The 13,372-nt window shown below is 36.7% G+C and overlaps 5 protein-coding genes across 5 annotated transcripts; 2 read left to right on the top strand and 3 right to left on the bottom strand.

Moving 5' to 3' along the window:
• Positions 1 to 36: 36 nt before the first annotated feature.
• Positions 37 to 979, top strand: LOC104739471 (PRA1 family protein E). Its single transcript, XM_010459838.3, has one exon. It carries the CDS (start codon positions 240 to 242, stop codon positions 858 to 860), a length of 621 nt encoding a protein of 206 aa, XP_010458140.1. The 5' UTR covers positions 37 to 239; the 3' UTR covers positions 861 to 979.
• Positions 953 to 2,656, bottom strand: LOC104739472 (prefoldin subunit 4). The gene is made up of 3 exons (XM_010459839.3): positions 2,495 to 2,656; positions 2,264 to 2,380; positions 953 to 1,443 (listed from the first exon to the last, which is right to left on the bottom strand). Exons 1-3 carry the CDS (start codon positions 2,504 to 2,506, stop codon positions 1,183 to 1,185), a joined length of 390 nt encoding a protein of 129 aa, XP_010458141.1. The 5' UTR covers positions 2,507 to 2,656; the 3' UTR covers positions 953 to 1,182.
• Positions 2,657 to 4,009: 1,353 nt separating this feature from the next.
• LOC104739473 (uncharacterized) lies at positions 4,010 to 5,343 on the top strand. Its single transcript, XM_010459840.2, has 2 exons — positions 4,010 to 4,728; positions 4,869 to 5,343. Exons 1-2 carry the CDS (start codon positions 4,242 to 4,244, stop codon positions 4,949 to 4,951), a joined length of 570 nt encoding a protein of 189 aa, XP_010458142.2. The 5' UTR covers positions 4,010 to 4,241; the 3' UTR covers positions 4,952 to 5,343.
• Positions 5,344 to 5,442: 99 nt separating this feature from the next.
• LOC104767058 (myosin-binding protein 1) lies at positions 5,443 to 10,282 on the bottom strand. Its single transcript, XM_087484307.1, has 4 exons — positions 9,768 to 10,282; positions 7,151 to 9,220; positions 5,845 to 7,049; positions 5,443 to 5,748 (listed from the first exon to the last, which is right to left on the bottom strand). Exons 2-3 carry the CDS (start codon positions 9,174 to 9,176, stop codon positions 5,869 to 5,871), a joined length of 3,207 nt encoding a protein of 1,068 aa, XP_087340433.1. The 5' UTR covers positions 9,177 to 9,220; positions 9,768 to 10,282; the 3' UTR covers positions 5,443 to 5,748; positions 5,845 to 5,868.
• A 982-nt stretch (positions 10,283 to 11,264) lies between these two features.
• Positions 11,265 to 12,838, bottom strand: LOC104739475 (transcription factor MYB60-like). Its single transcript, XM_010459843.3, has 3 exons — positions 12,439 to 12,838; positions 12,213 to 12,342; positions 11,265 to 12,079 (listed from the first exon to the last, which is right to left on the bottom strand). Exons 1-3 carry the CDS (start codon positions 12,569 to 12,571, stop codon positions 11,500 to 11,502), a joined length of 843 nt encoding a protein of 280 aa, XP_010458145.2. The 5' UTR covers positions 12,572 to 12,838; the 3' UTR covers positions 11,265 to 11,499.
• Positions 12,839 to 13,372: the final 534 nt, after the last annotated feature.

Below are 13,372 nucleotides of genomic sequence, written 5' to 3' on the forward strand. Positions count from 1 at the left end.
AATTTTACGACAAAAAATGTGAATTTGTGTGAAAATGGAGGCGATCGATACAGTTTTATTTGTTGACGTTTTATTTGTAATAATAAGAAACTACAAGGTCCCAAAAGAAAATAATAATATCCGAACAAGTCCCTTACTCCCAATTCGTGGACTCTTTGAAATCCAAGTAAAGTTTTTGACGTTTGAACACAGATCTGTGAATTTTCTAAGGTTTCTTCCCACACGAAATCCAAAATCCAATGAATCAGAAACCTCCACCGTACGGTTATGGCGGCGCTGGTGGAGGAATCGGACCTTCATCCTCTTCTGACACCACAATCATCGGGACGTTGAGTGCACGCGCCAAGCAGACGACTCACTCGATGATCTCCACGCTCCGTCCATGGCGTCAGCTTCTCGATCTCTCCGCGCTATCTCTCCCTCAAGGATACGACGAAGCCATGGCGCGCCTAAGGCACAACATCTCTTATTTCCGTGGAAACTACGCCCTCGCCGTTCTCGTCATTGTTTTCCTCGGCCTAGTTTACCACCCAATCTCTATGATCGCCTTCATCGTCGTCTTCATCGGGTGGATTCTCCTCTATTTCTCGCGAGACGCCAACGATTCGATTGTGGTTTCTGGGAAACAAGTGGATGACCGGATCGTGCTGGTTTTGCTCAGCTTGGTAACGATTCTGGCGTTGGTTTATACTGATGTAGGCCAAAACGTGCTGGTTTCGCTGATCGTTGGTTTGCTCGTCGCCGGAGCTCACGGCGCTTTCCGTGCTACCGATGATTTGTTTCTTGATGAAGAAACTGCTCGCCAGGGTGGCCTCGTATCCGGTCCAAACCGGCCACCATCAAGTTATACCCCAATTTGAGTAAAACCGGTTATCAATTTGTTTTTGGAACCTCCAAGATCCTTTTGTAATTGTATTTATGGCGTGCGTGCCTGATTTTGTTTGAATGTGTGTTATGGAAATGAAAGTGGCTTCGATTAGTATTGGATCCAATTATAGATTACATTACATCCAAGAACATCTGATGCAACCCAACCCTGTCACACACAGCTTATGCATTTAACCAGATGAAATTCCAATAGAGAACAAAACCAGTATGTTAAATTTTGAGAATTCTGCCTTTGGTCTACAACACTCAAGTGTATAATCTTCAAACTGAAAGAGGACAAGTTTGGATCTTGTATTAATCTTCTTCAAGATTGATGGAATCCTTGAACTTAGCATACAAGACCTTCTTCAACGCAGACATTTGTGACACTATTGATACCTTCTCTTCCTCGAGCTTCTCAAGGCTTTTGCAGGTCGCCTCTTTCATCTCTTCTATCCTTGTTTCTACCTCGTCTCTGGGCAAATGAGCAAACACTTCTCCGATTTGAAACCTCACCATCTCCTCATCAGCAAGGATCAACTCGTTCCCTGCATCCTCTAAGTTATCACACTTTTCCTGCAATAACCAATACTTTTGATCAATCAAGCTACTAGATACAGTAAACAAAGTAGAATCCCTGTAATATTCTCCAAATGGAACAAACGAGCAAAACAAGGATCCACAATCTACTGAAAAGTCCCACATCTATTTTGTCTCCTCACATCCAAAGATCTTGTACCACTCCTAGACAAAGGAAGCTTGAACTCAGAAACAGGGAAGCAAAGATAAAAAACAATTCCAGGCTCACTACAAGTTCCATAGAAGGACATCATTTAGTTATGATGATTAAGTACAGATTGTTGCTGAACTGTCAATACCACTACAATAGCTAAGTACAATGATCTGATAGACCCTAGAAAACATATATTTCACCAACGAAGATGAGAAACAAAAGGGAGCTGTGAGAGGGATACGGATTGATGCGGGTTCAGACGTTTTGTTACTAATGACGGCACAGAATGGGACCAATTGGTAAAAGCATATGTTACAGTAGATTGCTACAACCTAAAGAGTATGCAAAGGTTGAGATAGAAATACGAGTACAGGAAATTCTCTAGTGGGGTGATTATCCGGGATCAAGTAATTATAAGTTATACCAATCAAAAAAAATCAAGAGTTGTCCCAAGAATCTTCATATCATGATCCAAAACTAGAACAACAACACTTATCAATGCTCAGAATCATTGCAATTAGACAAATTCATAGCTTAATCAGAAGTCTCCCGAAAGTGTGGGTTGGTTCTTTAGTGAGCTGAACAGAGAAAGCCAAAAAAAAAAAAAACCCTAAAATGGCGTAGGGAAACAAAATCGAAAGCCAAAAAAAAAAAAAAAAAAACCTTGGCGGATTTGATTTCGTCATCGAGGTCGTGGAATCTGTTGTTCAAACGGCTGAAGGTGTTAATGTTCTGCTGGTCCTCCCAAGTCACCTCCATCTCAGATCCACTCTTACTCCCCTGCGCACCACATCAAACAATTATTCGCACACATTTATATTACCATACCCCGAAACTTAATTGAGGACAAGGATCCTGAGATTGAGATTGAGATTGAGATCGAGATTTTCTCACTTGCTGCTGCATTTTTCGTTTCGTTTTTTTAGACAAATCGAGAAGAGAAAGAAGGTCTAGTCGTCGTTTCAACTTTCAAGAGAACGGAGTTGGGACAGGACACTGTACCTTTTAGAGTTTTCTTCAAAACCATTTAGATTTTAGGATTTAGGATTGGTCCAATTCTGGTCTTTCCCGGTTTAGGGTTTTAACGTCAAATTATGATTTTTTTTTTTTTTTTTTTTTTTTGTTCTAATTGATTCGGATACAGTCATACTCTCATACAGCTCTGGTTTTGTTTTTATTTTTATTTTTATTTTTTGTTTTTTTTAAAACCTAGTGTTTAGAAAAAATTGGGACACATTAACTTTAACATTTTTAACCCAATATAAAACAAAATCGGTCTATAGTATAACGTCTATAAATTAATACTCGATAAATTAATGATCTCTATAAATTAATATTTTTTTCCGATCCCAAGATAGGACTAGTGTAATTTTGGACACAATTCAATAACATAATAAGATAATAATTTTTTTGAAAATCTTTTGTAAATATATAGTCCCATCAATAATAGAAATTAATAATTATATAAGATTATCTAGATATATGTATATATATACATATCAATTTTCATTAGAGTTCATTTTTAATATTTTTACTATATAAAAATCTTTGAGTGTTATATTCAAAACATTATAATTATTATTTTCCTTGTAATTGAATTATAAAAATATTAGTTATAACGATTAAATCTTATTTTTAATTTTTTTTACCAAATTAGGAAAGCCAATTATCAATTTATCGAAAAATTAAAACCTCTATAAATTAATAGATTTTCATGGTCCCAATATTATTAATTTATAGAGGTTTTACCGTAGTTTGAATTGGGTATTTGCTCTATTTGATTATTGGATTCCTAAAGTTGTGTAACATAAATCATGTCTGTTGGATGTGAATTAAGTGATCATTTATCAAATATATGTTTTTTTTTGTATTTGTATTTGTATTTGTGTTTCACTTGTTTAGACGACGAACAAATAAAAGTTTTTTACAACATGATGATGAGCCGTTGACTAAAAACCTAAATAAAGGAAGAGTTGGTTAGTCTAACAAAAAAAACCATAAAGGTTTGTTTTTGGATTCTCTAAAGAATAAAAAACAAGTTACAGATTCCCCCCAGGCATTTAACAGTGGGATCCCCTCATTATTTGCAAAAGAAAATTCCAAAAACCCCTACTTTTAAACAATACAATATGTGCGGTAGAAACTGCAAGAACTCAGTTTTTTCTCTGTGTTTTGTAATATTCCACCATTAAAGTTCACCAGAAACCCCTATCTCTTCTCTACATTCATACAATTAACCAAACAGAAAAAACTTCTTCGCCCTTTTCTTCTTCCTCGAAGAATCGTTTCGAGGGAGAGAGATATCTTGGATTCTCACAAAAATCCTTCGGATCATTCAATCTCCTCTCTTTCGTTGTACACTACTCTTTTGTGCCGGCCGTGCTCCATCTCGGCACGGTCCGCACCATCAAAAAAAAAACGTAAGAGATATTCAAAGCACTTTCCTCAACTTGTCACAACTTCTTGTGTTATTCAAGTTCTTATTGTTCCCTGATTCCTTCCATACATGAGCTAACTTGTACAAAAAGAAAAAAAAAATGCAGATATGACCTAACTTGTACAAGAAGGCACAAAAGGTTAACATCTTGTGATATATAATCATAAACGTGCCTGATAGTTCTAATATTACCGACATAGAACAATGGTGAGGGTTGGAGAAGCATTGAGTTTATCAACCTCATCGTCCTCATCGCTCTACGATAGTGAAGTAGAAGAGCTTCAAAAGATGCCACTGGAACCACCGAGAGTTAAGGCTAAAAAACGTCTCTCGAAGCAACTCTCCATGTTAGAGACAAAAAGAGACGTCGCATGGGAGCGTCGCCGTCGCCAGATGCTTCACCTTGAGAAGCATAACGAAGGAGGTGAAGACTTGACGGACGAGGACTTGAGTGAGCTCAAAGGCTCTATTGAGTTAGGGTTCGGGTTTAACGAGGAACAAGGGCAACAACTTACAACTACTTTGCCTGCATTGGACCTTTACTTTGCTGTGACTCGTCAGATCTCGCCTGTTTCTACACCAGGCAGTGGTGGATCTTCTTCATCCTCCAGACCTACTACCCTTGGAGACCGTTCCTCCTCTTTCGGTAGTCCTAAAAGCGACTCTGATTCTTTGAAAGTTATGTCCCCAGGTATATAATACGTATTTTCACTATTTCCCTTAGCATACAACGTTTAAGACGTCGACATATAAACATAGCAACCTAACTTTTTCACTCAGGTGTATATATGATGGTGTTTAATTTAAATGTTGTATTGTATAAATTTTCAGGAGATAGTCCTCAACTGGTTAAAATGAGGCTGAGACATTGGGCACAAGCTGTGGCATGCTCTGTGATACAATCTTCCAACTAAGCATAGAAGTGAGAGATGGATTTGTGCAAGAGTGAGAGGAAGCATGATACAAATATGGCTGAGGGCTAAAGACGTGTTGTAGAAGTTAAAGAAACTTAAGACAGATTAATTAAGGAGTTGGTTAAGACAGAGGAGAACGGATTATTGATGTTTAAAACTAAAAGAAGAAGTGAGAAAAGATGCATGGAGGTCTTACATGTTATTCTTAAACCTTTTTTCTCCAAAAGACAAAGAGTTAAAATATTTTAGATATATATTACCTTAACAAAACAAAACAAAAAACATTAGATATTAGGGTTTTGCTTTTCTTTTTGTCTTTGAACTATCATTTGTAAATTTGTACTATGACTCCATCAATTCTTTCTATAATTTTCCAAATCCAAGTTTCTATACTTTTAACATTTTTTTTTCCAACACACAACACAGAATTATGAATTTAACATCCGTATAACCAAGAAATGTACAACAATTTTAACAAAGTTGCATGACTCTTTTGACATGCTAAACAAAAGTATCAACCTAACTAAAAAAAAAAAAGAAGTTCAAATGAGAACTTCAGAACAACCCACATTCACTCTTCACTCAAAATCTATAAGAAAAATGTAAAATAAACACAAAGAATGTGACAACCCCCACAAGAAATTATGAACACCAAACCCGAAAATGAAACTGTAAAAAATTCGGTATACGAGAGGGAAAGGCCATGAAGACGATTCTGTACACTTTCTTTAAGCTTTTTTTTTACCACTCGTGAACTTCTTTTAGATTCCTCTACAATATCCTCTCCACAAATAAATCTAACACATAAAAAAGAACATTTGTATATTTTAGCAATAAAAGTGATTTGGAAAACCCAAATGAACAAAATAAATCAAAAAGCAGAAAGAACATACCTTTGTGAAGGTTGTTACGCGGCATCAACTCTCTGTGTGTTCTTGTCTTTTCATGCTGAGAGTCCGCAGAGTTTGCAAATGGGAAGCTATTTCCTTGACAAATTGCATGCCTTCATTCCCGTGCCCGAGAGAGTTCATAACCTGTTCTAGGAAGTATAAATCTCCCTTCAGCCTCTCTACTCTCTCCTGTAGCTCAGAAACAGATTCTTCTGCTGGTAGATTATCGCCATGAGCCTCGCCAGTTACTCTGTTTTCAATCTTCTCCAAACAACTAGTGATATATAATCTCTCTTCTTCAAACCCAACTAAACAACTCTGTATCTTGTTGCTCATTCCCTCACTAGGCGAATCCATTTCAGTGACCTGTTCTGCAACATCTAGCTTATCCTTCTTCTGCGGGGTCTGGTCCCGGAAGTATTCAATCTCAGCTTCTAAATCTTGAATAACTTTTTCTCTCTCAACAAGTAAATCATTCAATCTCTGTATTGCTTCCATATCATACTCCGCTTGCTCTTCCATCATCCTCAGGTTCTGCAAAGCTTCCATTTGGAACGACGCTTTCTCTTCCTGCAACCTCGTAATCATAGCCATTGCTTGGTTTGTAGCAACCGCTGAAGCGCTTCTTTCTTCCTCCAATTCTTTATATAAACCAGTCAGCAGTTTCCTATCGTAATCAACCTGCCTTTTCAACCGATCACTCTCACTTTCTCCCTCGATTTCACTCACAGAAACTCCTTCCAAAGATAAGTTGCTCTCGTTCCTTTCGAGCATTCTCTTCTGAATTAGCAGCTGCATATCATGATCTAGGTTCTTTGTATCCTGATCACTACTGTTAACAGATATCTTGGGGCTTACATCTCTAGGCGACAAAAACTCTATCCCACGAGAAGCTGATATTTGAGTAAGAAGTGCTTTCAGGTCTTCGCTAACTCTAGATGTATCTTTCTTCATCCAGTTCTCTATTTGTTCTCTTCCATTACTATCGTTGTTGCTCTCATTACCTACAACGATATTGTATGCATCCGCAAGATCCAGTAACTCCCCTGAATATTGGTTTGTTTCAGCTGCCACCGACATTGAGTTGAATGAAGAAGATTCTGACTCAATAGCTGCTTGTGTGTGAGAAGCGACGTTCCGTGGAGCCATTTCAGACAATAAAGAGCCTGTAAGAGATGTCTCTTGCATTTCCCTGTTGTCTGATACACCTGATATGAAAATTCATTTGCCTGATTAGAGATCCAAAGCTATAAAGCTTACTGGAGAAGAAAACAAAGAGTCATTGCATTCCATGGGAGTTTAAACTTACAGTTTTCGATGGAATTTGGAGATGGTACAACTATATATTCAGATTCCAGGGAGGTAATATCAGCTTGGTCTGTGTCCCTCTCCCTCGACATCTCAACAGAGGTTTCATTTGGAGTGAGTGATTCAGGAACCTCGTCTAGAGAAACATCATGGAGGGGCATAAGTTCAATTCCTTTAAAGACATCTTCAGGAGTTTCAGCAGCCTTTGATGTTGAAGTAACATCATTGAGGCAAATAAGCTCAGTCTCTTCCTTTAAGGAGACATTTGCAGGATTTTCCTTCAAATCTGACGTTAAAGAAATATCTTGGCGGTGAATCGGCTCTTCTTTCTCCTTTGAAACAGCTGCAGAATATTCCATCGTGTGTGATGTTGAAGTAACATCATTGAGGCAGATAAGCTCAGTCTCTTCCGTTAAGGAAGCATTTTCAGGATTCTCCATAGAATCTGATGTTAAAGTAGTATCGTGAAGGTGAATTGGTTCTTCATTCTCCTTTAAAACAGCTGCAGAATGTTCCATGGTGCGTGATGTTGAAGTAACATCATTGAGGCAAATAAGCTCAGTCTCTTCCATTACAGAGGCATGTGCAGGATTTTCCTTAAACTCTGGTGTTAAAGATATATCTTGGACGTGAATTGGCTCTTCATTGCCCTTTAGAAAAACTTCAGAATGTTTCATGGCGCATGATGTTGAAGTAACATCATTAAGGCAAAGAAGCTCAGTCTCCTCCATTACAGAGGCATTCTCAGGATGTTCCATGAAATCTGGTGTTGAAGTAATATCGTGGAGGCGAATTGTCTCTTCTTTCTCCTTTGAAACAGCTGCAAAATGTTCTATGGCGCGTGATGTTAAGAAAAGATCATCTGAAGAAATGATCTCTTCCTCCTTCAACACCTTCTCTGGTGTTTCAGGCACACCATCAACTGGAATAAACTTAGGAAATGAGGAATAAGTTCTCCAATTGATCTCTTGCAACTGAACTTCCTCTTGGTCATTTTGAGTGGTCAGAGGCTCCAAATGGAAATCGAGGTTCAGCAGCTTGTCGGTAGCCAAATCATAAGGCAAGGTGATAATTGGAGGAGTCTGAAGATCCACGGTATGAAACTTATGACCCTCTTCTTTAACGATGACACCTTCATCTTCTGAAAATACAGCATCTGATTCAGTATCTGAATGAACTTTAAGCTCAGAGTACCCCACATCAGGCAAATGATTGAACCTAACATTTTTCTTGGGTGTAGATTGTTCCTCGGTTCTCAAAACACCAACCAAACCAATCTTGGGCTCATTGAACCCAACATGAGGCATATCACTGAGTGAAGATTCTTGCTTTGGTTCATTATCTGGAAATACAGCTTCTGATTCAGTATCTGGATGAATCTTGAGCTCAGTGTACCCAACATCAGGCAAATGATTGAACCTGACACTTTTCTTGGGCGTAGACTGCTTCCCGGTTCTTACTTTACTAAGTAAACCAAACTTGGGTAGCATTTCTCGTTCAGCCACCTGAGTAGCAGCAGCGGTTTGAGTCCCCCAAAGCTGATTACAACATGTACAATCTGTAAGTTTAGAGCAATTCGGATTTGTGCTTCGATCAGTCTTGGATCCAAAGTAAGAATTATCACCCAATTTACCAACCAACAATCTGTAAGTTTCAGCGTTTGACTTATTGGTTGTAGCAAAGGAGAAAAGACAAGTCTCGCACATTCCCCGGACATCAACAAGCTTCCCATGAGCGTGACAGTAAACCAACGACGAGATTTCTGATTTGTGTTTAGAGCAGATCATATCCCAATGAGGTTTCTTCAAATGTTTAGTCCTCCCGAGAATATGATCAAGATTTGAACACATCAAACATGGAGACTGAAGCTCAGAGTAATCTGCAAACCTAGCGATCACGTAGGAGAATATGGAGTTGACAAAGAGCATCAACATCAGTAGCCACTCATTAAAGGCAAAAGCCAAAGCTCTAGTGAAACTCCGGGAACCCATCTGTGATTTGACTGCAGACATTTGTCTAGTAGCCATCTTCTTGTAGAAACATAAGATCAAGAATCAATCAGGCTTCAAATCTGCATCAATGAGAAAAAACAAAATATTGAATTAATGATATCAAAGATTCTACTCAAAAAGGATATGAGATATCATAATCCAAGCCTTCGGGAGGGTTTCTTGAATACAGCAAGAGATAATGAAACAAACTTTGAAAGTACACAATGACAGAGCCTGATTCGTGACAGCTAATTTCAAGAATCCAATCCGATTTACAAAAAAAAAAAAAAAAAACAGAGACAAGAACAGGAAGTTGACCAAAAACAGAATCAAAGCAAGACATACAGATATTGGTCCTTAATTAGTATGTTTCTCCAGTTACAGGAAGATCAATATTTTTCTCAAGTCAGCAATTGAAGCAAAACTAGATTCCTCCTACAAAAAGATTGCCACCCCAAAAAAAAAAAAAAAGAGATCTAAAAGAAGAATGGACAGCTCAACTTACAAATTTGAGCACAAGTCAAAAAAATTAGAATGAAAGATCCACCAAAGCTCTAAGTTTATATATAGATAGATAGATCTATATGATCAACAAAAGTAAGCTCTTCAGTATAATAAAAATCTAACCTTTTTAAAAATCATAAGAGGATCACCAGAGACATAGGAAGTAACAGAGTATATATTGGGATCGGAGTTTGAATAACAGAGTTGACGGTGAAAATTCCAAAAAAATATAAGTAAGTAAAGTTGTGTTTTTTGAGAGAGACGTTCCCAGAAAACAACATTGATGATCCCATTCGCTTGTAGTATATAAGGAATATATATTTTTTTTTTAAAAAAAACCAAAAAAAGAGACCCAGCAAGGACTGCTGCACGTAGTCTTCACAATTCAATCACTAAATTTTAAAATTAATAAATTTAGACATTATTGAATGAGTTGCCATCGATCTATTTCTATTTAATCGATATCGACCGAACCACAGTGGGGATTAACATACATAGTCGAAACTGACTTCAGAAAAAGAACAAAAAAAGTCGTAATATATTGGTATTAAAGTCGTAATATATTTTTTTTTTGTTTGTTTTCTTACGAATAATAATTAAATAGGTTAGGCAAAGATTGAAAGTGAAGTATTCACCCCAAAAAAAAAAAAAAGATTGAAAGTGAAGAAGATGTGGGGAAAGAGGGACGGCTACTGATTCCAAAAACGGCTGCCGAAAGTTGCAATTTTGATATGAAAGGTTTTGTGTGTAGACACTTTTTTAAACAAAAAAAAAATAGGAATATAATTTATTTTATTAGGGTATTTGTTGAATAACTAAAAACAAATTAGTGTAGTTGTATGAATCTTTTCTTGTATGGATAATACTGTACAACAACAAAAAAAAAACAAAAAATATGGCTTAGTTGGCGATTAAACAATTGTTATGATTTGATGAGAAACCATTTAAACACAAAATAAATAATATATATAACACTTTTTACCATGGTAAAAATATGTTTGTTGTTAACATCTTTTTTTATACTCACTTTCTTTGTTGATCATTTTTGACTTCGCATTTGATTGTTAATTTTTAATGGATTTAGTTATCATTATTATTAGCGGCCCTACGTAGTGAGATTAGGAGCCGTAAACGATAGCTTTATTTGGTTGTCCAGTGCTACAATACCTAGAGAGAGAGCTCAGACGTCGTCATTAAGGGCCATAGTTGTATTTAATTCTTTTCATGGAGAGAATTGTATATATATATGTAAACGGAAGAAGGATAATGCATTGTGTATTTAATAAATCAATGCTAAATTCTCAACAAGTTTGAGAGAGAAGAAGATTGTGACTTACCAGAGCGATAATTACGTGTGGCTTCATCTCTTTCATTTACACTTATCCATCCTTAATTAGCTATGGAGGTCCTACATTTCTCTAATTCATTATTTTTTCTGATTCATTTTTCTGTATGTATGAAATAAAGCTTTTAATACATCTCCTCAAGTCCTCATCCATCTTGTTTTTTATGGACTATATGGCAACACGATCGAGTTCCCAAGATTTTTTCACATTCTATTAACGTTGCTCAAACTGATGCGATTTGCGAGCATAAGCTCTCTAATCATACTTATAATCATGAGAGTCTAATTAGGCTGGATTTTATTCATATAAATGAGTAGTAAACAAGTTTAGATTAGTTACAACTTATGCAGTGAGCATTTTAACTACATAGTATATGATATATCTTAGAGAAACCAATAAACATGTGATATTATGTCTTTTGGTTTCTTTATTTTTCTATATAAAAATTAGCAGTCTCATTTAATAAGATTCACAAGGGAAAAGAAAAAATAAAGGAGAATAGGTCACAATTAAAGCATATTAGAGAGCTCCATCAAGTGGTTCATCTCTTCCATTTGAACCCCAGTGTTTGTTTCCTCCAAAAGCCATTTCTCAATAAATGTCAATGGTGGAGTAGCAGCATTATTATGATCCTCATCATCATCATCACCACCATCTTCATGATCACCACCGATGTTATTCTCAGCTGAAATCTTTGGACCAACACCAAAGTCCTGATGATCATCCCCATTGCTTCTTATTTTGCTATGATGACCTTGTTCCCAAGAACCTTGTAGCTGTTCGTATGGAGACTGATGATTTTGATGATCGATGAGACTGTTCGTCTGATGATTAGCTGCGCTACTCTTTGGGGATGCTCTCATCCAACCCTCAAGAAGGCGGGAAATGTTTTCAGTGCTTGAAGCATAGGTAGATCTATGCTTAATGGTGTTTCTTGAGGCAGAAGTTTGCAACGTGATGTTCTCTGATGATCTGCTTCTCTCAGCGTCACACTCTGACTTGTTGAGCTTCTTCTTCAAATGTGTGTTCCAGTAGTTCTTGATATCATTATCCGTTCTCTGTGGTAGATATGAAGCTATGGACGCCCATCTTTTTTTTTCCAATCCACATCCACAAATAGACAATAAGCCGATTTTAGGGTTCATATGTGATCTTCAAGATAATTAATCAAAAACATTATTGAAAAGATGAAGAGATTTAGATGCTTTTGTTCTTAGATTACTTGTTACCCAATAAGGCTTGCAAGTGAATGATCATTCCTTCCTCATGAGGAGTAAAGTTTCCGCGTTTAATTCCAGGTCTCAGATAATTTGTCCATCTCAGTCTACAGCTTTTGCTGCATCTCAGTAACCCTTTTAAAAGCAAAGATACAAACATCAGGACACATACAAAAAAAATAAAATAAAAACACTAGAAGAAAACATATATGTTATAAGAAAGATGATGACCAGTGTTGGTGGGAACAGATCTCCAGTTTCCAGGGCCATGTTCTTGGATGTAAGAAACAAGAATGATGTCTTCTTCAGGCGTCCATGGTCCTTTCTTGATCCCTATCTTGTCACAGCATGGAGGCCTACCCATCTCTCTCTCTCTCTCTCTCTCTCGCTCTCTTTCTATAGATCTCTCTGAATCTTATGCTCTCTTTTATAGATGTGTTAATATGTATATAAATTAAATGCAACATGTATACATATATGTGTGTATACATATATATATGAAATTAATGGGTGACTTAAAGAAGAGGGAAGAACTTTCTGCTTTTTCTTGACAACATCTAATGGATCTGCCAAGCTCACGAGTCACTCTGCCTTCTCCATTAACTATTTTGCGAAGTCAATAAACGAAGATAGGTTGAGCGCTCCATAAAAAAATGTGTTATCACCCTTAAGAAAACGTTACTAAATTATTTAGTAAATGCATGATTATTTCTACGGAAGGAAATATTTGTCATATTGTAGAATGGATCGTTAAAAACAAATTGCTTAGTTTGGAACTTTCGTTGGTATTTACTTATATACATTGCGGAATTGATGGAGGACTCGTGGGTGAATTATGTATTACGAGCATATATAATGACAAATTCATAAATGGAAGAAGAGTCGCAAGCTATGTGACTTACATTATTTTGGTAATAGTTGTAATTGTGGTAAGCAAACAATCAAGGATAAAGTGTGTGGTAAGAAACACAATTATTTCATTGATTTTCTCCATGGTTAAAGGGAATCATTCACTGCAACTTGGACATATATCCCTTCAAAGTTTAGAAAAGAAGATATTACATGTTGCTTTGCCTTTCTAGAGCCATGTCTTTTGTTTTCATGTATCACGCATCTCTCGTTGCCTCTATGTTCAACCAATAATTCTTACAACTTTAACCGTAAC

Source organism: Camelina sativa, chromosome 14 (genome assembly GCF_030686135.1).
Source record: "Camelina sativa cultivar CO46 ecotype springtype chromosome 14, ASM3068613v1".
Taxonomy (NCBI): Eukaryota; Viridiplantae; Streptophyta; class Magnoliopsida; order Brassicales; family Brassicaceae; genus Camelina; species Camelina sativa.

What these genes read in the sequence shown, in the direction of transcription:
- LOC104767058 (XM_087484307.1), bottom strand. Translation starts at nt 9,176, where the DNA reads ATGGCTACTAGACAAATGTCTGCAGTCAAATCACAGATGGGTTCCCGG. An exon ending in TCCAAATTCCATCGAAAACT is followed by an intron (nt 7,050 to 7,150) that starts GTAAGTTTAAAC and finishes TTTTCATATCAG; the next exon opens with GTGTATCAGACAACAGGGAA.
- LOC104739473 (XM_010459840.2), top strand. Translation starts at nt 4,242, where the DNA reads ATGGTGAGGGTTGGAGAAGCATTGAGTTTATCAACCTCATCGTCCTCA. An exon ending in TTTGAAAGTTATGTCCCCAG is followed by an intron (nt 4,729 to 4,868) that starts GTATATAATACG and finishes ATAAATTTTCAG; the next exon opens with GAGATAGTCCTCAACTGGTT.
- LOC104739471 (XM_010459838.3), top strand. Translation starts at nt 240, where the DNA reads ATGAATCAGAAACCTCCACCGTACGGTTATGGCGGCGCTGGTGGAGGA.
- LOC104739472 (XM_010459839.3), bottom strand. An exon ending in ACGAAATCAAATCCGCCAAG is followed by an intron (nt 1,444 to 2,263) that starts GTTTTTTTTTTT and finishes TGGTTATTGCAG; the next exon opens with GAAAAGTGTGATAACTTAGA.
- LOC104739475 (XM_010459843.3), bottom strand. Translation starts at nt 12,571, where the DNA reads ATGGGTAGGCCTCCATGCTGTGACAAGATAGGGATCAAGAAAGGACCA. An exon ending in ATCTGTTCCCACCAACACTG is followed by an intron (nt 12,343 to 12,438) that starts GTCATCATCTTT and finishes TGCTTTTAAAAG; the next exon opens with GGTTACTGAGATGCAGCAAA. An exon ending in CAAGCCTTATTGGGTAACAA is followed by an intron (nt 12,080 to 12,212) that starts GTAATCTAAGAA and finishes GGAAAAAAAAAG; the next exon opens with ATGGGCGTCCATAGCTTCAT.